The sequence below is a fragment of the Perna viridis genome, chromosome 6, assembly GCF_037379345.1.
Source record: "Perna viridis isolate PV_CMFRI_1.1 ecotype Kerala chromosome 6, ASM3737934v1, whole genome shotgun sequence".
NCBI lineage: Eukaryota > Metazoa > Mollusca > Bivalvia > Mytilida > Mytilidae > Perna > Perna viridis.
Window position 1 is genome coordinate 26408651 of NC_142450.1, and position 27016 is coordinate 26435666.

The 27016-nt window shown below is 31.6% G+C and overlaps 1 protein-coding gene across 4 annotated transcripts in view; it reads left to right on the top strand.

Moving 5' to 3' along the window:
* LOC148614279 (uncharacterized) overlaps nt 1-26701 on the top strand; it is a 48362-nt gene extending 21661 nt beyond the window's left edge. Inside the window, exons 10-16 of one of the 4 annotated variants that reach the window (XM_088588295.1) lie at nt 1167-1229; nt 4032-4052; nt 5884-5970; nt 7899-7964; nt 10505-10555; nt 14904-15056; nt 20326-20465. In XM_088588295.1, the coding sequence (XP_088444421.1) occupies nt 1167-1229; nt 4032-4052; nt 5884-5970; nt 7899-7964; nt 10505-10555; nt 14904-15055 (440 nt within the window). In that variant the 3' untranslated portion in view covers nt 15056; nt 20326-20465. Of the gene's footprint in view, nt 1-1166; nt 1230-4031; nt 4053-5883; nt 5971-7898; nt 7965-10504; nt 10556-14903; nt 15057-20325 lie in introns of all 4 variants that reach the window. The other 3 variants (XM_088588294.1, XM_088588297.1, XM_088588296.1) reach the window with 3 other exon arrangements.
* Nucleotides 26702-27016: the final 315 nt, after the last annotated feature.

Below are 27016 nucleotides of genomic sequence, written 5' to 3' on the forward strand. Positions count from 1 at the left end.
TCCTCATACTTTGTAAGAAATAATTCCAAATCATCTTCCAAATATACAGAGGAAGATGTTTACAAAATGCAGGAATTTTTAATCGACAACGTATTTGTCCAGTGTGGTGGACGGTTTTTAACAAACGGTTGGCATTCCAATGGGAATAAATTGTGCTCCTTTAATTGCTGACCTATTCCTTCACTCTTATGAGGCTGACTTTATAGCTGATTTGATCCGAAAGAAAGAATATCGTTTGGCTAAATCCTTTAATCTCAGTTTCCGCTATATAGATGACGTATTATCTTTAAACAAACAATTTCGGGGATTTGATACATCGCATCTACCCCAAAGAACATGAGATAAAGGATACTACAGACACTGTAAGGTCAGCCTCATATCTTGACCTCACTTGGAATCGATGGTAAAGGAAAACTATTGACCAAACTTTACGACAAATGTGATGACTTTTCATTCAGAATTGTCAACTTTCCTTTCAACTTTCCTTTCATCTGTGGCAGCATCCCTTCAGCACCTGTTTATGGAGTGTTCATATCACAACTCATATGTTATGCCAGAGCTTGCCGAAACTATGCAGACTTTTTGTATTGCACTAGAACTCTAACAAATGGACTTCTGGAACAGGGTTATGTTGCTACAAGATTGAAGTCATCACTACAGAAGTTTTATGGTCGTCATCATGAACTCGTGGATCGCTATGGTTTTTCCATCTGCACCATGAAGACTGATTTACTCAATGGGTCATAGTTTTCCTTTCCTCGTTTGTCTACCCCGGACTTTTTATGAGCAACTCGGCAGGCGTTTCTAGAAAAGCAGAGGATGCCTTCCCTACTGGTGCACCTGGTCCATGCTCCCAGTTTTTAGTGGAGTCTGAGTTGCTTATTTGCTTTTGTTACTTTGTATGTTTGATTTTAGTTACTTTATGTTCCTTGTTGTGTATGTATGTTTTCCATGTCTGGTCTTTGTCTCTGGATTGCATTCTTTTGATTACCGCTATAACCTTGGTTCTCTTGATTACTCTTCCAATAATGCATTTTTTTGCAGTTAATATTTATAAGCAGTTTTTGCTAACTTATAAGATTCTCTTATAAATAGAACTATAAAGAAAGTACTATTGAATTGAATTGGTTGTCTGTATGAAATAAATATATTTAAACTGCTTTTAGGTAAACCCACTCCTATTACTACTACATCAAAGCCAACAGCTAAACCAGCTCCTGTTTGGGAAGGTCAGTATGGTGTTAATCATAACCAAAGTTGGAAAAGTACATGTATAAAGAAATTACCATTATGTTTTAATGAAACCTCAATCGAACATAAATCATATATAAATAAAACACAAATACTTGTATTGGGATAATAGCTTGCCTGGACAGCACAGTAAAACTTATTTATTTTACCAACTCTGCATGTCCAAAGCCGCTGCAGCAATCTTAAATCACACTACAGAAGAAATTCATATTATTACAATATGAACCAATATCAGTGTCAAGTCAACAATCATAAATATACATACACATAGACTAAATATAACTTATAATGTAAATCTATTTACAACAATTGTTCTCAGAACATATGATAGAGAGGGTGAAAAACTGATGTTTACTGGCCAAGAGACAAATGACTACTCAGATATACTTCGTTTCCCATCACAGTTCCTCCTAATCTATCAGTGGAACTTACTAAACGAGTAGACCTTAAGTCACATGATGTTGATATCAACATCAATAACATAAATAAACACATATGTAACTTCTATCAAATACATGTGTTCTAATGTAACATTTATAAATACATATTCTGTTTGTCAGTTCCTTTTTTGACATTATTGTGAATTCAACTTCCTTAAACTGCTCTGTGGATTTTGATTTGACTTTACAGATTGGTTGGGCATCTTTTGCAGATCTTTATGAAGGATTTAATATTGTCTAATGCCCTCAAAGGGAAATGATTCAATTTAAATACCAGTCCATATATAATTCAGACACTGCCGATGGTCAAGTGATTGATGGTTAAGAAAAACCCATCAAACAAACAATGCTTTTTTCAGTCTACATATGCTATACTTTCACATAATGATAATCATTTCTGCATTCAAATCTGCACTTTTTTAGAAAATCATACATTCATCTACCACTGAACTCAACCAAATGAAACCAAATCAAGAATGATAACTCTTGCAAAGTGCCAATTCCATGTACAATGTATATAATTTTTTATTTCGAAAGCGCAACAACCAAATGAAAAAATGAGATTGATTATGTGATCAATAACTGTCTCTGAACAAGAAATAAAACTGAATTTGGTGGGTTTTTGACATGCATGAATCACCTTCTGTCTGATTTTTAGAAACACTGATACTTAATTGTTTTACATAATATGGGGTAGGCATTGCCTAAATAAGCAAGCACCTTGAGCTTTACTATACATGTACCATCCGTGCTAGACTCGTAAAAATAATAAAGGACAAAGAGGGGGGTTCAGGGGTCGACCTGGATGAAAATGTTTGCTTCACAAGTGCAGTATTTTTATTTATATTTTAGTAGCAAGCAAAATCAATATATTTCTATTTGAAAATCTGTCTTTTTAATTAATGGGGGATTTTTTTTCCCAATGAATGAATAACTTGAACAAAGTTTTTCCCCAAAATACCAACCCCATGAGCATACCCCCTTTCCCCTCACTCTCAAAATGGTTAATAACTTTATAGCATTTCGCTATACTTTACATTTTTTATCCCTTAAGGGCATCTCTAGCAGCAACATCCTTTTCAGTTTTGGCCTGTCAGATCGTTCGGTACAGATACTGGAATTATTACAGTTTTCCATGAATGGTGGGAATATTTTACACATATCATGTGATGTAAGCGAAATTCAGACGACAGCTGCAAATTCCAAACAAGAAAATGATTGCCTTTCCTCTCTTAGAAAAGCTATGCTTCGATTTTGATAATATAATCGGAGTTACATTTTTTTCTGAGGCTGGTTATAGGTTCTTGACAACAGCAACAGTGGAACAGCGGAGATACACATACGTACATGTACATCCTCGTGTTTCCCGAAGTTTTTATAAACATAACATTGACTTCTTTAAATAAGTAAAACAAATTAGAAAAAGACTTGAAAACTATCAGAAAATATGATTTTATTTTTACTGAAACGTAATCTTGATCTATATTTTTTTTATTTGTTTGATTGAAGGAAATGATGAATTTTCTCCGTAAGGACAGTCACTTTTTGTTAGTTCTGGGACATGACTTTTTTTCGTTAGTACATGTATATTGGGGAACCTTAAGGGAAATTTAGAAAGTACATGTAATAACGGTAGAGCTCATACTGCTTCGCTGCGCTCGCTATTAAGACCTCATTATTTCATAATTTATTTTGTGGCTTACATGCCATGAAACTCAAATAATCCAAGGTGTAGTATATGTTTTGAAGCATTATTAACACCAAAAAGTGAATAATTTTAATAATAAAGTGGTCGGTATAAAAATGTCAAAATATGTCTTACGTACTAAATGTATCATTTAGCATCCGACTAAATAAGTTACGCCAACATTTTTAACATACTTTTTTGCCTCAAACACACAAAATTTTACACCCACAAAAACCTGCCATTTGGTATGAAATAATGAAGCTTGTAATGCTGCATTCCATTGGTCAATCATTTAGTCCTCCATCCTTTTTACAAGCTTTAATCGATGTAGACCTATATGAATTTGTTGCACAATATACACATTTCAGGGTGGCTATTAGATAAAGCACTCAACCTTTATCTGTTAAACATTGTTCAATGAATTAATAAGAAATTACCATGAGGGATATGATATTTGTGTGTCCTTTATTTGAATAACAAGTCATGATTTTTAACTATTTTTGCCATTAAATGTGAAATAGCTAGTTGAATGGAAATGTTTACATACAATTTGTCACATTTTGTTAATGCTTCCAAAGGCAGATCTATATAAAATTTACTACATTTTTTGCAATTTTTATCATTATATTATTGTATTATTAAAATGCGGACAGACACATTAGACAATGTTACAGGTTTGTTCCGGTGTTGTATTACAGCACATACAATGATGATGTTCAGTGAATAGAGTTGTTCTTCCATTGATTAAATAAGTATCACCTGATGAACTTACCTGTGTAGTTGACTGGACAGTTAAACTTCTGTCAGACAATTCAATAGATATTTTACCCTCACTCCATAATGGTTGGTTTATTGGAATCACCTTGTTGGTCTGTCCAAAGTTCATCACATATATCTAGGCTCAAGACGGATAAATGGATTTCAAATTTGGTATGGCTTTATACAGATGGGTCATATGTTTTAAGCAATATAGGAGGCTGTCCGATATCAACTTGCTGTACAGGTGGGAGAATCCCCAGGACAAATAGATTTTAACATCATGTTGATGGATGGTAAAAATCTTTTTGTCAGTTTTCTAATCAAATAGTTTAAGAAGCTCAGCTAGTGAACGTCATTAAATCAAGAAAAGACTTACTCTGTCTTTGAACTTATCAGTGTATGTGTTATAATCCATTGAAGTAGTGAATTGGGTATTCTTGCATGAAATCTTTCCTTGACTGCAAAGCAGTTGGTGGGCAACTTCTGATGAGTTTAGCTCGTTCTTAAGGTCTGGTCTTCAGTAAATAGTTTAAGGGAATAAAGACAACCATATGTGATTGTAAATAATGACTATCCTACAGATATTAGCACAAAAAGTAAAACTTCTTTGGGTCTGTAGAAAAACCATAGTTTTATACTTCCCTTTTTTTTTTTTGTTGCACTGCAAATACATGTAATAATAATAATATCAGCATTAAAGTTAATGTTAGAAGCATTATTTGGTTGCAGAATTTTTTGATAGCATGGTATTGCTTTATCATGGTACTAGATTGGGTTGGCTTTGGTTCACTGTAGGAGAAATTGATTGTATAATATTGTCAAATTTGAATAAAGAATTGTAGAGATGCATGAATGGTTTAGCGGTAATGAGAATGAGTTCCTTTTGAAGTATACCGGATTCATGTTTTAAAAAGTTCTACTTCAATATTTAATTTAGATTTTTGAATTTGTAATGGCTTTGTTCTTGGTATTATTTCATTATAAGTAATGTGCAGCTTTTAACTTGACTATTGTGCTTGAAATTACATTTCAATGAAAGATTAAATATCATTGTAGTTCACTCTTATGATTATAAAGATGTCATTGAGTTGCATGTTTTATTCCATAATGAGTTTTTAATTGTTAATGGTATGTCTATGTAAGTATCAGGTAGTGGGTAAAACATGGTATTGAAATAAATCATTTTGAAATTTTAAGTTGACTATTCTTGAAAAAAAGTCATTATTTTCCATATCACTTTTGTAAATTGAGTTGTTATTTCATTGAAATGCTCTGAAGGGCAGATAACTCTGTCAAAACCTCATTTTTCTAACATTCTATTAGTAAAAAAGCATCCTTGAGTGAAATTGTATTGTCTGATTGGTGGGGTTTTGACTTTCTTGTTTCTGATTTTTTTCCAATTTTGCCTGATTCTTACAAAAACTTGTACATCATTTTATCATTTAATGCCAGTTTTATTGAGTTCACAGTGAAACCTATCCCAACCGAACTGTGAATGTTCAAAAATAATATCTGAACCTTATAAAGCCTCCTTCTGATACTCCATGTGTTTTAAACAGGGTTACATAAAACACCTACCTAAACCAAACCAATTTTAAAGCCTATAAGGGGTTTGGTCTGTTTAAACCAGTTTCACTATATATGGGTATATTTACTGGACATTTCTGCCTTCCTTGTAGCTATAGAAGTGGATTAAAGGCAAAACCAGGTACTTGTTCTAATTGAAATGATCTTTTTCCATTCTAGAGTGTGAGCAGTACAATTCCACCTTATGCTGTACAAATGAGCTCTACAAGTGTATCAGTGTCAACTGCACCACAGCTCAAATTACAGGTAATGTTGACTATAATAGTTAAGTATACATGTAATTTAGGGGAGTTATGGGACCTGGACATTTCTCTTACATTGAACACTTGGGTGACATTTTGTTGACAAAACTTGTTGAAAACACAAGATGGAATTTGTTCAAATTGTGTATTGTATTTTCCGTACTATAAGTTGAGGTGGAGTATAAGTCGAATTGCCTAATTTTGACCAAAATCGACAAGAAAAACATAGAGAAGTGGAATTTGGCAGACAAGTCGATGTTCAGACGTGTGCATATATATCGTAGATGTCAACGGAGATCCGAGTTGAGCGGTTTGTTTTCAACAGCATATTATTCCAGCAATGTCAAAGTATGATGTTTCTGAATTAAATTAATAATTGTGTTTTTGGGAAAGGGTACTTTGTTCGCCAGTTCAATTATTTTTATGGAATGGCATGTCAATGGCTCTGAAGCCTTAGATCATCAAGCGTACGAAATTCGTCAATCGTGGGCACCCATGTGTGAAATAAGCAGGAAATTTGTTTGACAAATTTGTCATAATTACAAGCGGAATTAATAAACAATATTTCCTGGTATTACGAAATACAATAAAAGATAACTGTTACCTGCACATTTGGTTGCAGTGAGCGATTTTGGTAACACCTTAACTAATTATAATTTGAGTCATGTGCATGTGTGTTACGATATATCGTAAATGAGTATAAATTTGCATATTAAATGACCGACAACTCCAGAACACTCAATGATGTCTTTCCAGTAAAAAAAGAGCTTTGTTAACTTATCTTATAGAATTTTTTTATATATTTTAACGGTTTCAAAGTTTCCAATTTTTTTATTAACATCGTCATATTCATTCATAAAAGATAGAGGCAATAATCGTTAATGTTCAAACTCAATCGCTGGTTTGACTGTTTGAGTGACGGCTTTCATTGATTGCAGTTTACCAAAAATTTTGAATTAAAGCAATCAAAAGTGAACTAAACAAATCTAATGAAATGCATTGTAAATGAACATTTTTTCTTGAAGAATCCGTATATATGTCAAAGTGGATAATAAGTTGAGGATTACACTTTGCTGAAAAAAATTATCCGGAAAATACGGTACACAGGCAAATATATTTTTCATGTAAAATTAATGTTTATCCAGCTTCACATAAAATTCATGTGAACTCCACATAAAATTAACATGATTTTCACACTTAATCTCTGAACACAAATTTCTTGCGATCAATTCACATGAATATTACATAAAGGTTCATTTCACCTGAATTTCACATGAACTCATGAACTCACGTCACTAAACTTATTTGCTCAATTGAGGTGAAAATCATGTGAAATAATTATGCCTGTGTTGGATTGTATGCCACAATATGTAGTTCATCATACCATACCTCCATTTTGATTCAGCAATTTTCATGACAGTTATGAGACTTTGATCATTTACTTTGTAAACATAAAAGTGATTAAAACTCAACATAGCCATTAACTGAATCAAGAGATAAAGGATCACATTGTCCATACATTTCAACCTTGTTGTTCCCCCCAAACAACCGTCATAAATCTTGGACTTGTGTTTCATGGATTAGTTTTTTATTGGTTCCTGTTTTACTGCATTTGTGGACAAATTACCTCCTTTACCATAGAGATAATTCCCAGTAATGTTTTATTTATATATGTTATATAAATGTTGTACTTCTGAATTACACAGCAATTTTGAAGAATAACATTTTTATATTTGGTTCTTAATCTTGACAGTGGTAGGGTTCATATGGCAATCTTATTTAATAACTAAATGTTAACTTAAGAAACCAGTTTGGGTGATTCAGGCTCTTTTGAGCCTCTTGTTTCACTATGGATAGTGAAGTCTGAGGGATGGGATATGGAATTGTTTTTCTCTTTTTTTCTATGGTTATTTCTGATTTGATTTTTTTCAGGATGTTATTCTGCCTTCAATCTCACTGTCATAAAAAACCGATGTAAAGAAGAGTACAGGGATGAATGTAAGTAACACTTGTGTGAAGGAGACACTCTAAGTTTGGTCCATCAAGCGTCCATTGGGGATGCTAAAAGCTTCAAAAGGGGGCACATAAGTTTTTTTTATGGAGGATCAAAAAAGACATTCTAGGAAAACTCAATTTATATGTATCTTGACTATTTTTATATGACTGCGCAAAAAATTTGCAATTGAATAAAGGTATGATACTGTTGTCATTGTGGTTATCTGTGTTAACGTTGTTCGTCCATAGACACTTGGTTTCTCCTGCAATAACTTGAATTTAAGTTGGATGATCTTTATAAAATTTATAACAAGGTTCTAAATTACAAAAAGAAGGTTGGTATTGATTTTTGGGGTTGTTGCTGCAATTTTTTTTTAATTAGGGGCTACAAAGGGAGCAAAAGTACGCATTTCATAGAATTGAATTGTATAACTCAAGTTAAATAATAGGAATGTCTATTATTGTGTTTCACAATACTTTACACTACAATAACCAGACTGGAATTGATTTTGAGGGTTAAGATTTGAGCATTTTAGAAATTAGGAGCCAAAGGGAGGGGCAGAAACATGCATTTTGTTGATGTTCAGACAATTACTTGACTATTAAGGAAGTAATCTTTTTGAAACTGTGTTACAAGGTGCTATACCACCAAAAGAAAGACTGGGATTGATTTTTGGGGTTGAGACTTGACCCTTTTTGGAATTGGAGGCCTAAAAGGGTCCCTAAACAAGCATTTTCCTAATGTCCGGCAATAACTTGTGTTAATGTGTATAGATCTTGTATAAATTTTACTACAAGGTGCCATACCACAAAAGGAATACCTTGTTGAACAGCTCGGGTTGTTAGTAGAGTCTGGTAAGAATAAGGGACAACAAAGGGTCCAGAAACTACAAGGTGCCATACCCCTAAAGGAAGGTTTGGATAGACTTGATTGGTTTTAACTTGAGCCGATTTGGAATGAAGGCCAAAAAGTGACCATATCGATTCTGGTCAATTTCTTATCCTGTGTCAAAAATCTAATTGTACTCAAAATTTAAATCTGTATCAAGTTTGAATGGTATGTCCATATTTGCCCCAACAGTTCAAGGTTTGATCTCTGCAGTTGTATCAAGCTGTGCCTTGTGAAGCATTTTATTGTATTTGATATAAAAAAAAAATTATTATACTGTAGTTTCACTTTCCTATCGTATCTCTTCCTGCAGATAGTAAATATATCATGTAGAAAGGAAGTCTTCATTGAAAACACTGATGACTTACAAAATGTAGCATAGAAAAAAAATTGATAAAGAAAGTGAAATATTACACTTGATTTGATTTATAAAATAAAAACTGATCCTTAATATTTTAAACTAACGCAGAGGTGCTTACCCTCTACTGATTCACCATAAATTGTTTCTAGAAAAGCAGAGGACACTTACCCTACCAGTGCACCTGGTCCATGCTGCCAGTTTTTGGTGGGATCTGAGTTGCTCATTTGCTTTTGTCTATTTTGTTTGTGCAATTTTGGTTATTTCATGTTCTGTGTTTCGTGCGTCTGTTTCCCTGTGTGGTCTTTATCCTTGGATTTCTTTATTACTCTTGTGCAGATCTTCTCTGCAAATATTTCACTACAGATTGAAAGGGTATGTAAATCTCATCATGTTACCCTGTGAAGTCACGGGAATGGGTCTCATAAGCAAAGGAAGTGGTTGTTATAGAGAAAAATTAAAATTAGAACAACAGAAACCTCTTATGTGTAAATATGATTAAAATGTGACACTTAATCATTTATACACTGTGATAAGTTTGGTATTATTATCATATTGTAACAAATTAAATACAAATTGGTCTTTCATTTTAACTGTTCTACAGCTGAATATCGGTATCGTAGAAAAAAACCCCAAAAGAATCTAAAAAATTCAAGAAATTACAGGCGTATATCATGTAAAATACAGATAGTCTATGGTAAATAGATCTGCTAACTAACTGTGATAAATGGTAAATACTTAACTTCAAGGTAAAGTTCAACATGCAGTTCCATTACTTTAGAATGTTCTCCAACATTGTCACTATTCAAGTACAGTGAAACTTTGTCTATACAGGACATAGTATAAACCAAAAACCTGTCTAAATCAAACCATGAAAAACACCAAAAAACTTGTCTAATCAGAACTGAATAAACCAAAAACCTGCCTAAACCAAACCCTGAAAAAACTTGTCTAAACAGAACCCTGAATAAACCAAAAACCTGTATAGAACACTGAATAAACCAAAAACTTGTATAAACTGAACCCTTAATAAACCAAAACCTGTCTAAACAGAACTCTGAATAAACTGAAAACCTGTCTAAACCAAACCTTGAATAAACTAAAAACATGTATAAACCAGAACCCTGTCTAAACCAGACACTTTTTTAAGTGCTTTAACAACTTGTATTTTGACATGGGTAAACTGAATTCCTGTCCTGAGTGAACAAATTCTTCAAATGTGGTTTGATTTGGACACTGAGGATTCACTGTATGTAAGATTTTTTTGTTAATTTGTACCCATTGACATTTTTTCAGGTGTTGCTCCAAAACCCAGTTCTACAATACCACCATCAACAACCACAGCTTGTAAGTTTGCTTTAAATTTTCTTTCACTTGAAAAATATCAATTTGTATTAATGTTCAAAACTTATAGAGTTGGAGAAGTCTCTTCGTAAATGGACTGGAATTTTGTTAATATTTGTACTTCTGAGGGGGAATAGTCTTCATTGTCATGTTTTCAGGCCCCAGCCACTAAATGTTTTGCAATAAATTTCATATCATTTCTATCTCGAATAATTCACATATAAAAAAGAGATGAATGCTATTTCTGCATTTTAGATAACATTCTGAATAAGATTTCATGGAAAGACTTTTTTCCACCATGATTCACCCACTGCCTAATTCTCAAAAATAATACCTTTTGCAACCCTCACCTTCTCCAAAGATGAAAAATACAACAAAAGCATTCAGATGATGCCATGTCTACTAATTTCTATTAGAGCCAGTTCTTCCTGAATTACAGGAGCCTAATATTTTAAGGATTCTAAATACCCGAATCCAGGTTGCATATGGTATTTTAAAATTTTGTTAAAATTTTAAATAGTCAATGTTCACTTGATTTTTTTTTTATCATTAACAATTGAACATAATAGGAAAGTTCACAAAAGATTAAATCTATGGCTGGATTGAAAGAATGGCTGAATTGAAAGAAAAACTAACTCTGATTTTCTGCCAAGTTTGCTTTCACAATGCCTTATATATCTTATATATATAGTTTTGTCTTCATGCTGCTTAAGTCTATATTTTCTTTGTCATGATCCATTATCATTTGTGTCTGATTTTTTTTATTATTCATACATAAATGGGTGTCTATTTCTTGATTAGAAGACTTTTTTTTCTATACTTCCTTGGGAACATTTGCCTCTTGATACTAGTAGTCATCATCTGTCATGACAGAAAATCTAGAGTTTATCCATCGATGATGTCACCTGTTGTCTTTGAAAATAATGTATAAAACATTGAAACATTTCGTTTGACCTATCAGATTTATAAACATCAGAATCACAAAACAACAAACTGTAATGGGACATTCTTTATATCACTTGTTCATGGTGTGATATTACAAATATCTTGTAAAAAGTTAGATAAAATGACCAAATCATAGACAATGAATGGTTTATGTCTTGTTGGGAAAAATTGTTGTAGACTAGCTGTGATTGTTTTGTCATGTTAGGAAAGTCTATCCTAGACTAGTTGTGAATGGTTTGGCATGTTAGGAAAGTCTATCAAAGATAAGTTGTGAATGGTTTGGCATGTTCGAAAAGTCTATCCTAAACTACCTGTGAATGGTTTGGCATGTTAGGAAAGTCTATCCTAAACTACCTGTGAATGGTTGGGCATGTTAGGAAAGTATCGAAGACTAGTTGTGAATGTTTTGTCATGTTAGGAAAATCTATCGAATACTAGTTTTGAATGTTTTGTCATGTTAGGAAAGTCTATTGAAGATAAGTTGTGAATGGTTTGGCATGTTAGGAAAGTCTATCGAAGACTACCTGTGAATGGTTTGGCATGTTAGCAAAGTATCGAAGACTAGTTGTGAATGTTTTGTCATGTTAGGAAAATATATCAAATACTAGTTGTGAATGTTTTGTCATGTTAGGAAAGTCTATTGAAGACTTGCTGTGAATGTTTTGTCATGTTAGGAAAGTCTATCAAAGATAAGTTGTGAATGGTTTGTCAAGTTAGGAAAGTCTATCATAGACTAGCTGCCGATGGTTTGTCATGTTGGAAAAGTCTATCATAGACTACCTGTGAATGGTTTCTGTTTGTCTTGTTAGGAATGTTTGGCTGTTTTGTACTTTCCACTTGTGTGGAGAGGGTATAAAGTGGTAATGATGTTTTCTTCCATCTGTTTGTTCTTCCTTCCATTACGCAGAGGGATATCATCAGAACAGAATTAAATTTTCACAGAAACTTTATTACTTATTCCATTTGTTCACCTACTTTAGATTTTGAGCCAGGTCAATTTAGAGGTTTCATGTTGCGAAGCATGGACTTTGTCATTTATGAATGTGGGGAAACGGTACATGTACCTGTCTCTTTAACAGGGTACATGTACACATCTCTTAAACGGGTACATGTACCTGTCTCTTAAACAGGGTACATGTACACATCTCTTAAATGGGTACATGTACCCATCTTTTAAACTAGTACATGTACCTATCTTTTAAACAGGGTACATGTACCCATCTCTTAAATGGGTACATGTACCCATCTTTTAAACTAGTACATGTACCTATCTCTTAAACAGGGTACATGTACCCATCTCTGAAACTAGTACATGTACCTATCTCTTAAACAGGATACATGTACCCATCTCTTAAACAGGGTACATGTACCTATCTCTTACCTGTTACTCCTTCTATACCACTGAATGGAAATAATTGAAAAATTAACAGAATCTTCATTACATTTTCCCTTTGTACACTTTTTTTTTTAGATTTTGATTCAAATCAATTTGGACGTCAAATCGTAGAATGTTATTTGATGGGGAATGGAGTATAATTTTGTAGTTTAGTCTGTGAATGGCTTTAGGAGAGATTCACATTGAGCTGTGTGTTTTTTTTTTTTTTTTTTTTTTTTTTGTATGACACATATATTTAGCTAATTGTTAGCAGTTTAGAGCCATCATACAAAGATTTTTGGCTGACCAAGAACTGGTTTAAATTTAAGAATATAACGGTACGGAACTTTTACAAGGCCAACCAATAATGTCTGACAAAGTTTTTTGGTTTTTGGGTTTTTTTTTCGTCAGTGCGTGTGTTTGGCATTATGTATTCATAACAGACAGAATTTTTTTCCTACTTCTGAGCTAAATTTTGTTTTTCCAAGTTTTTTACCATTTCTGTGCTGTAATTTCTATTGGATACCTGTATTATTATTTTCATTTTATTTGCACAATTTACTATTTTTATTGGCCTGTTAAAGTCATTTCTGGATAAAGAAGGGTTTTTTTTATTGATCCTATACTTCTTAAAAAAAACACCTCCTGCAGATTCTTTTTATACCCCTGCTTTGCTTGATTGTGGCATCTATTTACTCATCCATCCACATTTTCTTTACAGACTTCTGCAACTACTTACATTAACCATGTGATACATATTTTTGTATTACATATAGGCATGCCATGATGTGGGAGTAGATTTCATTCTGTAGGAATATCAAATTCCTGTTTGACCATATGGTTACTGGGGGATGAGGGTAACCTTTAATGAGCTTTGCTTACAGTTGCTCACAGATTTTACTACTTAATCTTACTTTCTGTGAATTGAGCATTGCATGCTATGTTTCATTTGGTGATAAGTGTTGATCTTCCTTCCCTCTTTCAAACCTCTTTCATGCAAACATGGGAGGGTGTTGTATAAACCAGGAAATCTGCCCTTAGTTGTAAAAGAAAAAAAGAAGTGCAATAAGCTCCCTATGAATTGTATATAATTTTAGTAATTTTCTTAGTGTTATGTAATTTTTAACATTCAATATTGTGTCTTATCTAAACAATATATTTGAATCCGTATTCTTATCAAAACAATTTGAATTTTTTGATTAAATTATGTTTTTGTTTTTGTTTTTGTTTTAATTACAGATTTGTATGGAAAAAATATTAATTAGGGACTTCTCATTTTATTGTATCTTTTTTGAGGCATTATCAGGGTTTATCATACCTCCTCCAATGATTTATTCCTCACTCCTTAATCCAGCTTGGAATTGTGAATTTTACCAAATGCTGACCTTTGACTTGACCCTGAATTGCTATTCTTTTGTGAATAAAACGGTTACCATTCAAAAAAATGATAAACTGAAATGTTTGTATGAGGATTTAATGCTTTAAAATTTCATATTTGATGAAATCAATAATTGTCCTCTAGAAGTGTGCATTGTAATGTCAGATAAGCATTTAGAAGTGTCACATTATGATTTTCTATACAGATAGAAGTTAATTTGATTGTGTACTTGCTAAAATCAATCAATTTTAAGAAGTACATATTTTACCAATTGAAGGTTGAAATAGTTAAAACTGTTGCTAATCCTTGACATTTTTAACAATCTTTCTTATTTATCTTAAATAAAAAATTCATTCATATGTGTACAAAACTTTAAAAAGTTAAAAATAAATTCTCTCCCCATAAAGGTTTATGACCAGTATTTAGGTGTATTAAAGAGATTCTGAATATATGTCTACAGTTAAAAAACTACTGTTTACGGTACAAACATGTCTGTTGTATTTTTAAAACTGTTTGAAGTCATTAGCCAAACCTTCTAGGTTAAATTTCTTCAATAAGAAAAGAAGAAAATTACTGATATTTGAAATATTTGATGTTTTGAATTATGGTATTCATAGCGCCCCATCATGTAGGTTCAATTTCTGACATTACAGCTACTACTAAAGCCCCACAAAAAGATGAGCATCAGTTTGACGGAGCTTCATTTGTCGGAGGAATTGTTCTTTGTACTGGCATTGTGGTGATACTGTTTTTTGTACGGAAATGGTACCGGTCTCGTCAAGAAGCTAACTACCACACATTATAATGTATATATCAGTTTTGTGTTTAGTGTATATTGTTTTTTTTGGTATTAGGCTATGGTAAACAGACTTTGTGGTTTTTTTTTTTTTTAATTATGGAACGTCTACCGGTAGATTACTAAAAAATATATAATTTTAAATTAGTAATGAAATTTATGTTGAGTATTTCGGTTTTGTTCTTAATGTCTAGTGAAGGTCTTCTGAAGTAGAAAGGCTTATTTAAATTGAAACTGAAATCTATATTATTTTCAAGCTTATAAAACTATGCAGAGTTTCAAATGTGTCTTCACTCCTGGTCATGGAACCAATAACATTAGAACAGGTTTGAAGTTCAATGAGGTTCCATAACAATGTTCTTGTATGGCATGACTGGCTAGAAATGATTATTCAGGAGATGATGCCTTGAAGGTGTCTAAACACATTTGAAACCCAGCTACATGTACTGGTATCAGCATATATCAAAAGTTTATACCATATTATAACTATAAAACAACAAAATATAAAAAATTAACAGTTTCTTTGTTTTGGTGACTTCTAGATACTCAGTTTTCTCACAAAGTCTGCTTAACCTGTTAGCATGCCTCATAGATCTTTTTTATTTTAATGTTTTGCTATTTAATGATTGTTTCTTTATTTCTTAGATTTCTGTCTGACAATTTTTTTGACATTCTAAGTTCTGATTTACAACCCCTATATTGTTATAAAACCACTGAATCGAATTTGATGAAACTTTCACAACTTTTTTATCACATGGCGCAATTGTGACCTCTTATATGTGCAATAAATATGCAGTATTTAACACTTTGTTGTGACAATGCAGTATTAAAAACATCGTGTACCCAACTTGTAGGTGACAAAGGTGAAGACAGATGGAAATTCTGTAATGTTGATTGTGTCAGTTAAGGTTTGGCCTAACTGTTTGCTGACCCATCCATGGACAATTGGGGATATTTTGGAACATGCAATCTTAAATGATTAAATGCAGCAGCTAAGCATTTACTTGGGTTCTTAAATTTTATTCAGTCTACTCTTTGTGCTTTTTGGATCAATCTTTGTAGACTTTGTCATTGGCTGTCAATAGTAGATCCCTGTTCATGTTAGATATAATGAATCCTTGAATTCACTTTTATATGGTCAAAATCGCCAAAGGTAACAATATCAGTCAAGGAAATGTAGTTTAGACTCAAGTAACCAATTTATAAACCTCATATCCATTCATTCAGTACCAACATATATGTATCATCATTGCTTCTTATCCGCCACAAGCATCATCAGGATCAATTCACATTAAATTAGATTGATTAACCATCTCTCAAGCTTCTGTTGGAGGTATTTTTTCCAAATTATGATTAAGTTGTTCTTTTGAATTGTTAATTTACACTGGTTACCAAGATTCTTGGCTTTATTTTTTAAATACTTGCACTAATCATCAAGAATTATACTGGAACCAGTCAAATTTCTCCATCATAAATGTGAATAGATATAATAACCTATGCCTTAAGTCTTTTTAGCTCACCTGGCCCAAATTGCCATCACTTGGAATCCTTGTTGTCATTAACAATTTTACAAAACTTTTCCTCTGACACTACTTGACCAACTAGAACCAAACTTTTTGTGAATTTTCCTAAGGGTATTCTGCATAGAACTGATGTTGGGATTTTTAATCTGTCTTAACTAAAAATAGAAAATTGGGGTCAGACAAAAGTTTTTCACATACATCTCCAATACCTTGAGGATAAGTCAAATTCTGACTGAGTTAAAGTTTTCAGCATGATGAAATCTATCAATGGAAAAACTTTTTGTGTAAATCTGTTAAGCCATGTTGGAGGTATTGCCCTGTTATGATGTTTTTTGTTATTTTAATGTTATTTCTTTCAAAAATCTTCTCTATCATTACCTGACCAATTAGAACTAAACTTTATATGAATGTTCCTTAGGGTGTTCTGCAAATAATTGATTTGGGGATTTTTTTATCCATAAAAAAACATGGCTGCCATTACTAAAAATAGAACATAGGGATCAGACAGAAAATTTTAACATATATCTCCAAATCCGTTCGATTTAGCTAATTTCTGACATGAAAAGATGTTGTGCATGATGAGATCTGTCTGTTGCAAAATTTTCATGTTAATCTATTAAGCTATGTTAGAGTTGTTGCCCTTCTTTGACCTCTTTTTGCTATTTTTTATATTATTATCTTAAAAAAATTTGTCCTCAGAAACTACTGGACAGAATTTGATGAAATTGATATAAACATGGCCACATTTAAAAAAATAGAATGTTGCTTAAAGAGCCAAGCGAACGATTTAGGCTCTTTAGAGCCTCTAGTTTATTATTTTATTAATTCTGAAAGCTTTAGAGGGTGCATGCTTCTGTTAGGTAGATTTATAGTGTAACCTGTTCAGATCAGTTTGTTTTGTGCTTTTGCAATTATTGGCTTTGTTTTGACCCTTTCAGGAAAACATTAGGGGAAAATAGACTTATTTTCTGTCTGTTTATATATGTTTGCTTGTCCGGCTATCTAGGGGTAGGGTCATCTATATCAAACTTAGTGCTCAGCACCCTCATTCTTGATTTTAACACTTTCGATTTTTGTATGTTGGCATTGGAGTTATAGTCTAAAGTACTTAAAAGTGAAAATTCCTGCAGATACAAGACTGCTTCCTATTACTAAAATGAGATTATTTGTAACAGCGCAAAAAATTAAATAACAAATACTTGTAAATCATAAAAACTGCAATATCAGATGCCAGTAATTTTATATGTATTATGTAATATTTTAGACAGATGTTGGAGCTCATTTTGATCATGGTTATATTTTGTCAAACCTTCTCAATATATCTTTTTATTATTTTAGTCAATTACATTGGTGATATTCAGATCCAATCCAATAGTTATATATTTGTTTACTGATCTATTATAACATGCTATTGTACATGTTAGGTTTTTGTAATTACTTGAGCATTTTTATTCATTGCTCACTGAGTCATGAACCTCATGTGTGTCCATTGGTTTATACATTATTGGTTTCTAGATGATAAAGTATACTTTATTCTGTTAAGTACTGGCCATGTTCAGTTATTGTATTTTTAATATGTGCATGATTTTTTGGAATTACATGTAGTATGAGAACTCCTTATCAACTTTCTCTTGTTTCTTCACAGTTTTCTTTATTACCTCTCATGTCTACCAATCATGAAATTGTAACTGTTTTTAGGAAATGAATTGTAAAATAAAAATCAAGTGGGAATTGAACTAAGCAGCGTATGCCTCCTTGTACTGCATTGTGAAGTCTTCTGGCTGGAGCAATAGACTTCAACATTCTCCCTTAATATGAAAACGAAATTTCATTGAATTTTCTTTAGTTTGAATAAAATGTCAAGGTATAAAATTAGCTGGGCTTCTAAATGTTTTGTCCCTTATTTTGTTTAAGAATGTCCTAAAAAATCACTGTACTGAAAATGTAAAGCATTTATTCCCACTCAATTTTTTTTATGACTGCAAAAAATTTTGAAACTTTGATATGTTATTACTAACCACTAATTGAAGGTTCCTATTTAACTTGCACTATGTTGCCCCTATTGTGTAAAAAAGGGGACCAGAAAGAGTACTGGTTAGAAAAGGTGTTTATTAAAACCCAAGTAGAATTTTTATGCCCCCGCAACAAACAGTTGGGGGGGGGGATATTTATTTCCCCTGTCCGTCCGTCCAGGTTACATATGATCATGGCTTGTCCTTCTATCTCCTCGTATAGTTTTTGAATGACATCTAAAATATTTTACAGGATATTTCTACACATGATGAAGGTGTGCAGGGCCAAAGGATTTTGATTTCCGTGAAATATTACAGAAATTGGTGATAGTTACACTTAGTCATTTTCATCAGAAATAGGGCTATTTGGCTTGTCCGGCTATCTCCTGTAGTTTTTGAACTACATCTAATATATTTTTTGCAGGATGTCTCTACACATAATGATGGTGTGCAAGGTCATAGAATCTGGATTTTTGTGGAATATACTATGGAACTGGGTGATAGTTGGACTTAGTAATTTTTGTCAGAAATATACCCCAAGCAACATAGTTAGGGATTTGTTATTGGAGGCAATAATATTTTGTTATGTGTCTTTCAGTCTGTCCATCAGTCCTTCTTTTCTTATCCCAAGTGTTTTTGCAGTGCTTAGCCTAACATACCAAATATTTACTGCGTCAACCAGCTGCAAACCATGTCTAGTGATCGGGGGCATCATTTTTGTCTTACAGATTTTGATTTATTAAAAAAAATCACTACTTACAAATGATGCGGGGGCTTCTGTGACAAACAGGGCTTCTAGTTTTTTTTTTAGTTTTAATTATTCTTTTTTATTTTGTTTCTTAATGAATTCTGGTAAACAAATTTATCAGCAGATTTTGTGTTTCACACTGTTTTCAAGGTATATAGGGTCAAATTTAGGCAATGCCTCATAAAATTAAATTTTTTATTTTTGGTCCAATTTCAAAATTGTTTTCATTAAAATCCCTGCCTGCATTTTTCAATCTGATTTCAGTTGTCTCTTAGGGTTTTCAAGTTATAAGGTGTCAAAGGGTCCAAACCTGAAAAAATCTACTTTTTATTTTTGATATGATTTTGAAAATTTTTAACTGATTTAAAATTTGATGCAATATAGTGTACAAACTATCTGTTGTGTCCATAATAAATAGTAAGTCTGAATGCTTATGTGTGTCAAAACCTAATATTGTGTCCACACTTGCCCCAACTGTTCAGGATCAACCACTGCTGTCATATCATGCTGCACCGGGTAAAGCTTTTTATTTGTTAAATGTATGCATAGGACTATTAGTTAGAAGACACAGACAAAAAAAATTATTTTGTGTGGATAGGATACAATTCTTAAAGATCTTCAAAAAAAATTGACTTAATGTGATGATTTCATATTGTAATTTGTACACATTTTGTCATCAATATATCTCATTTCACATGCCTTTGTAATTTGAACACAGAGCTTTTTGGCAGAATACCGCTATTTCATATCCAGATTTAACTGTTACAATCCTTTTTTTACTGTATGTTTACTTCTGATTTTCTGCTTTGTTTGTAGACCTTGTAAAATCATCTCTGTGAGCAATTTCAGTAAAAAAAAAAAGAAAAAACTCAATAAATGTTAACATTCCCCCATCAAGTGCCAAAAAATAACTACATTTACATTTTGAAGTATCTTGTTTAATATTATAAGTGCTTTAGTAAGAGGTGTCTTGTTTACTTTTTTTTACATTTTCAGATTCCTCAACAACTGCTGGAAACACTGGAAAACATTTTGATGGAGCTTCATTTCTTGGAGGAATAGTACTTTGTGCTGGAATAATTGTTATAATATTCTTTGCTGTCAAATTTTACAAATCACGAAGGGCCAGCAATAATTACCATCAGATGTAAATATGCTTAGGATTGGTTTCATAAAATATCTCCACTTTAGTTTTTCTTCAAATGTTCAATTTCAATAGGTCTGATTGGTTAACATTTTAGTAAAGGTAGGATATGAGGAAATCCTCAAACTGAGATGTTTTTTTTACCTGGATTTATACTTTTCTTCCCCATTTTATGATTCAATTAATTGAAAAAAGGCTATGAAAACTTATGTTCAGGTACAATTAAAAGCATTGTTTTGAACTTTGAATATGCATCAACTTCTATGAAACCCATCTAAATCAAACCTCCCTTGGATTGATGGATTTGTTCTGTTAAACATGTTTTAACATACATGCAGGTGTCTCTTTTAGTTTTATAATTGTTTTACTGAAGTATTTTTTGTATTATAAAAGTGGGAAGTTAAGAAGAAAAAAACTGTGATGCATGTTAATCAGAATTATTTCAAGAGTGTTATGCCATTCAGTTTTAAATGCAAAAATTCAAATTAAACTTTTTTTGCAGTTTGTTATGAATCTGTCCATAATTCAGAAACATTTTAACAGTGTAATTTTCCAAATTTAGGAGTAGGAGTTCCTAGAATTTTTTATTGTATGTTTTATTTATATTATATAAGGCCTGTATAGATATTAATAGGAACTTGTCAACAGTTTGAAGATAAATTGAATGTTTATTGATTTTGACACTGGATCTTTTTTTTGTAAAAATTTACAAGTTTGATATAATCAATATAAAAAAAAACAAATGACATTGAGCTAGAAGTACAAGAAGAGATTTACTGATTATTTTATGTCACATACCTGGATCAGTGGATCATATTTTGCTGAAGAGAAATCAATTTTTAGATCTAAAATTTAATTCAGTGTGCATGTATTTTTGTAGGTAAAGTGCCTTCATAATTATTTAGTGCTGAATATTGCCAAAAAATATTCTTTCATGTATAACTTTTTTTCCTATGAAAATTTTATTTCTGTATGCTGGGATAAATGTGACAACATAAAAAATATTTCAAATTGATGTGTTGTATAAATATGTGTTTCAAGCACAAGAACGTTTAGAAACCCCCAACATTAAGTCTCTTTAAAATCAATATTTCAGTTTTGATCAAATATATGCAATGTTAAACACATCCAAAAATAACAAGCCATACAGTAGTTACCAGTGCTCTTGGTAGTCTAAGTCCATCAATTAATATGGCATAACTAAGCAATTTTTTTTCTGTTTTTTTTTTATTTTATGGGAAGTTGTAGTACTCTACCCCTAGGTGTACTACCAAGGTTTTTTTAATGTCCTTGACTACTTGAACGAGTTTCACAAGAACTCTAGGGGTACAAGGCCTGTCAAGCTTAGTATTGATCTGTAGGAGGAGGATTTTCATCTCTGTGAAATAATTTTAATCCTTGCCAAATTGTATATGATTATATTGACATCCTCATACAAGTGATTATAGATATGATTTCTATCATTATTTGCATGCAGGTGGGAAAATAGATTTGAGTCTTCTAGTACTACTTTCTATTTACAAATCACTAAACATGGTAATAATATCAAAATTACTCAAAGGAGAGTAAGGTCAATTAGTGTTAAAAAAGTTATTTCCATTTTAAATACCATTAAACTTGGAGAAAACATACAGTTTTGGCTAAATATACAGTAGTAGTGCCAACAATGTATCTACTGTTGAAAACTAATCCCCCCTTTCTTTTAGGTCTCTGTGCTCTTATCTCAAATTGACCTCTTTCACTTTAGATCAGGAAAGTGGCTTCTTATACATGTTGTATGGATTGTTATTGTTTGGGACTTGGGTCTAATTCTCATTTGAAATTGGAAGGGGTGGTATCTTGTAATTTAACTATTTTCACCCTTGCATGAAAGTGCATGATATGTATGATAAAGTGCTACATAGAGATATTTTTATGATTTTGTCATTATATATTTCCATTTAGTTTGTGATATTGTTACTTGACCTGTGATGTTGTGGAGTGAAGGACCAATTGTTTGTTTTCTTTTAGTTAAAGGTGGAACAACAATATCAGAGATGTATATATTGTATGTAATGCTAATTTTTATTTTTTTGTTTTTTTTGTTTTTTTTTTTTTAGGGGGGGGGGAACCCCTTCATATGACATACGAGGATATAAAGGAATCACTATGTCTGTCTGTCTCCCTGTCCACCCAAATACTTTTTAGCACAATTTCACCTTAACTATTTGATAGATTGTGGTAAAACTTGATATCATGCAGATGTGCATCAAGTAAGATGATTACTGTCCAATGCTTGAGAGGTGAATTAATTTATCTAATGGGGTTTATTTGTGAAAGATAGAAAATCCTTTTGTTAGTCTGATCATGGTTTAAATTATGTTTTTAAAGATGGATTTTAAACCAGGTCGATGGAAAACTAACCTGCTTCTTGAATACTTTGTAAATAATTTGTATGTCTTGTTATGAATTTCAAAATTTCTTCAATTTATTTTCAATTAATTGCTTTTTGTCATGAAGAACTGGACAAAGCAAGTGGTTTATAATTCTAACCAAGAAAGAGAACATATTATAATCAAGAAACCATGCTTGATATATAAATTCATAGCTTTATGGGTCCAGTTGTTTTAAATCTAGTATTATAGCAGTATTTCTCTGTAAAAGAGTAATCAAGGGAACCAAGGTTATAGCGGTAAAAATATGTATATTAGAAAAGAATTATGGTTGTGATATTATTTTGAATTTATTAGATGGGAGAATTTGAATTCAAATTATGTGTAGAATTATTCTTTTTTTTTCATCTCGGTTTATGGTAAGCTTTAGAAGAACTGGACACCATTAACAAGTGTATCAATAGGTGCTTTGTGCTATTGTATCTGATTCATTCATTAACTTTTTCATGTACATAATTTTGTGTTGGTTATTTTTTGGTCATTGAATTGTGTGACATATTTCATGTTTCTCCATGTTTTTACATTGTAACAGATGTGTCCTTTATGGCTTATTAAAGGGATTAATCTCCAACCAAGTAATTTTTATTTTATTCCCTATTTTGAACAATGAAAACAGGTTGTAGTTAAGTTATCAGAAAGTGAATAACAAGGGAAACTCTTTGTGACATTGTCACAGGTGTAAATTGACTTTATGACATTTAGGGGGCTCTAGAGGGATAATTTTTAGATGTTTTTTTTTTTTTTGGTTATTTGTTTCATTTCTTTGTTTTTATGTAAATTGTATGTTTGAGTTTTAAGTGTTTTTGGTTCCTGTGTAATATTTTGTAAATTAGGTATGGTTATAACTAAGTGTAGTAGATACATGTAATTTACTGTTCTTGTTTTCCATAAGTATTGTAAATAGAAGGTTCTCCACTGACGAAAGCTTCAGGGTATTTAAATTTGTGATCATTTGACTATTTTTGAATTTCAGTTTGAGTTTGAAATTGCAATGGTTTATCGGGTAACCTTTAACAAAATCTTTCAATTGCTATAGAAATTAATCAGTGTATTTTGATTGTTTTCATAAATACATGTTAAGACACTTGACTTAAAAAAAAAACATAATTAGATAAGAAAAAAAGATGTTAGGAAAAAAGGAGATATGTAGTTGCCTTTAATGCTGCATATATCTGTAATGTCATGAGATTTGGCACAAATTTGAATCACTATTTATTATTTTAAACATTAAATGCTTTTATTCCCTATTATGAAAGACATGCAAGTAAAGACCAAGTATGGTGTTAGGTAAAATGGTCATTTTTGAGATGCTTTTAATTGCAAAATTTATGCTGGTATAATGGAACTGCAGTAAACTATATACTTTATTGGCAAACTATTGCACAATTTGGTGCTGTAGAGCATTCAAGTAGAATTATGTTGTATTTTAAACCATTGAATTAGATAGACATATTTTGTCTATATGTCATTACGTATCTAATCTTCATTCATTTAAACCATCCATGTGTTTGTATTTTAAAGTAATAAGTGTAAAGGTCTAAAATATTATTTTATAGAATACCTAGGGTACTGTTAGAACTAATTGTGAAATTGGTCGTAAGTGATGATGTTACAATGTCATTTCTATTTTGATATAACATTACTTGACTTAATGTCCTTGACTACCCTTTCAAGTCTTGCACAGATGGACATTACCTACGTCTAATTTCATATTTACAATTTATTGTGAAATCTACATCAGTTATAAAGTATAGCACATTTCAGTTTGAATCAGGATTTTAGTTTCCTTAAATTCTAGCCTGTATATAGCTGAAATAATGCTGCTCAGGTGTTAAACCCCAATAATCAATCAGTCAACCTTAAATTCTATTGTTTATGTTTAGTATGATAGTAATTGGCAATATTGTAGTACCAATCTGTGTTAATTTCAGACGCTGTCTGTGGTAGAGGTGATTCATGGCTTAGAACCAATGATGCTTTTTCTGTGGACATATGCTATATTTTTATGAAGTCCTTTCTGTATTTTGATCTGTATTTTTGTGAAAACTACATTCATCTCCCAAGTAAGACTGAACAAAATCAAGAACCATAACTTTTTTTTTAACGATTTTATACAAAATTTATGTAATATTTAATTGTGCAACAATGGAATAACAAACTAAGACTGATTATTTGGCCTGCAACTGTTTCCGCATAAGAAATAAAAGAGAATTTGTTGGGTTTTGACTTTTAATGTACATGAATTACCTCCTGTTCGATTTTTATAAAAACATTTGTACTTTCTTCAAATATATGTTAACATCTGTTAAAAGCTTTTCTACATGCATGTTTTAAATTATGTATGTAAAATGTACATGATTTGGTTTCATTTCATATATAAATACTTTATTTTTAATATTTAAATTATTTTTTTCAATAAATAACTAGAATTCAATGATAAAACATGATTTCATGTCTTGTGCCAATATTTTTACCTCAAAGGTGCTATTAATAAAATTAATCTAAAATATATGATATTATTTTTACTTTTAAATCAATACATTTGAAACAATTACACAACCTACATCTTATACATGTGAATTCAATATGTCTAAAGATTGTGTACAGGTGATTGCTTTATTACAAGATAAGCATTATCTCCGTTAACATTTGCTGTGTGGAAAATGTATTTGTTATATTGATTGGATAAATATAAACTATTATATGTAAGAAATCTATTATTCTAACGTAAAGCAACATTTTGTTTATTGGCTAATTGTTGATGTTAAATGAATATTTTTTTTATGTGTAGTGTTCAGCTTGGTCAACGAATATCGTGCTAATATTAGATGTAGACACATATACTAATACTTTTGTCAGTGTAGAATGTGGACATTTAAATTGAAGAAAGAGGTAATGGTTCTGTTTTAAGGGTAATTCTTGAGGGCAAGGCTGTAGTTTTAGTATGATGTTAGAAAAAATATATATCAAATACCTTAAAGATATTCGCTGCTTTTGTCAGATTTTGGTTTCCTCTGATTTTAACCATTTCATAAATATTTTATCCAGGGACCCCCACTTTCATTAAACACACCTAAAAATGTTAGTTTTTATGAAATCCAGGTTATTTTTTCGGGGATGTTAATAGATTAAACCTACTAATACTAAATATTTGGAAAATCAAGAGAAACCCTCACCCACCGAAAAAGAAAATTCAAATGCTTTTATCCCAATAACAAACAGACTGACCCATCAAGTTTTTCTACTATATTGTTCTTGCATGACAAATATTAAGAGATTTCACAACCCTTTTCAGATCCTTATTTTTCTTTAACAGAGCAGCGAACATCCTTAAAGTAACATTTTTTGCGATGAGGTTAATATATGATAGGAAGGATACACTATTCTTGTTAAGAGAAGGAATGTTTCTTGTGATCATGTTTTCATAAACTAAGTTGGTTAGTTATAGTTTTGGAGGTGAAATGCTTGTAAAACTAGTGATGATCAAAAGAGTCCAAAATCTGTTTTGGTGAAAGGGATTTAGAAATAACCTTATGTTTCTCAAATAAAAAATACATTTTTGAAGAAATATGATTTAGTATACCATTTAATGTGTATGACATCAGTGTGTGAAAAGACTTAACAAATTTTGAATTAACTACATATAATACCTTTTTACTTTAAATGAAGATCTGTGTATGTCATTATTTCTTTCTATATTTGTAACTGTATAATGCTTTCTTATATCTTTAATCAAAATTAAATAATATTGCTACTTCATTTTCTGTCTTTGTAAATAAAGGTTATTTACTTATAATTTCTTTTTGATTTATTGTAAAAATCAAAATGGTGATGTATCATTGCTCCCAGTCACCATCACTGATACTCCCAAGACCTTTGCCAAATGGTTTTTTTTCATATATTTGTAGATGCTAGCGCTGACGAAAGTTTGAAAATTGAGGAAAAAAGATAAATGCACTTAACTTCATTAAACACAAAAATGCATTGGAACATGTCGATTTTTTCCGTAAAGTGTACAAGTTATTTACAGCAATGAGAATGGAATTTTCTCTCGCATTGAAAAATTTCCTATCATTAACATATTGCAAATTTCGGTATGCTGTACACTTGT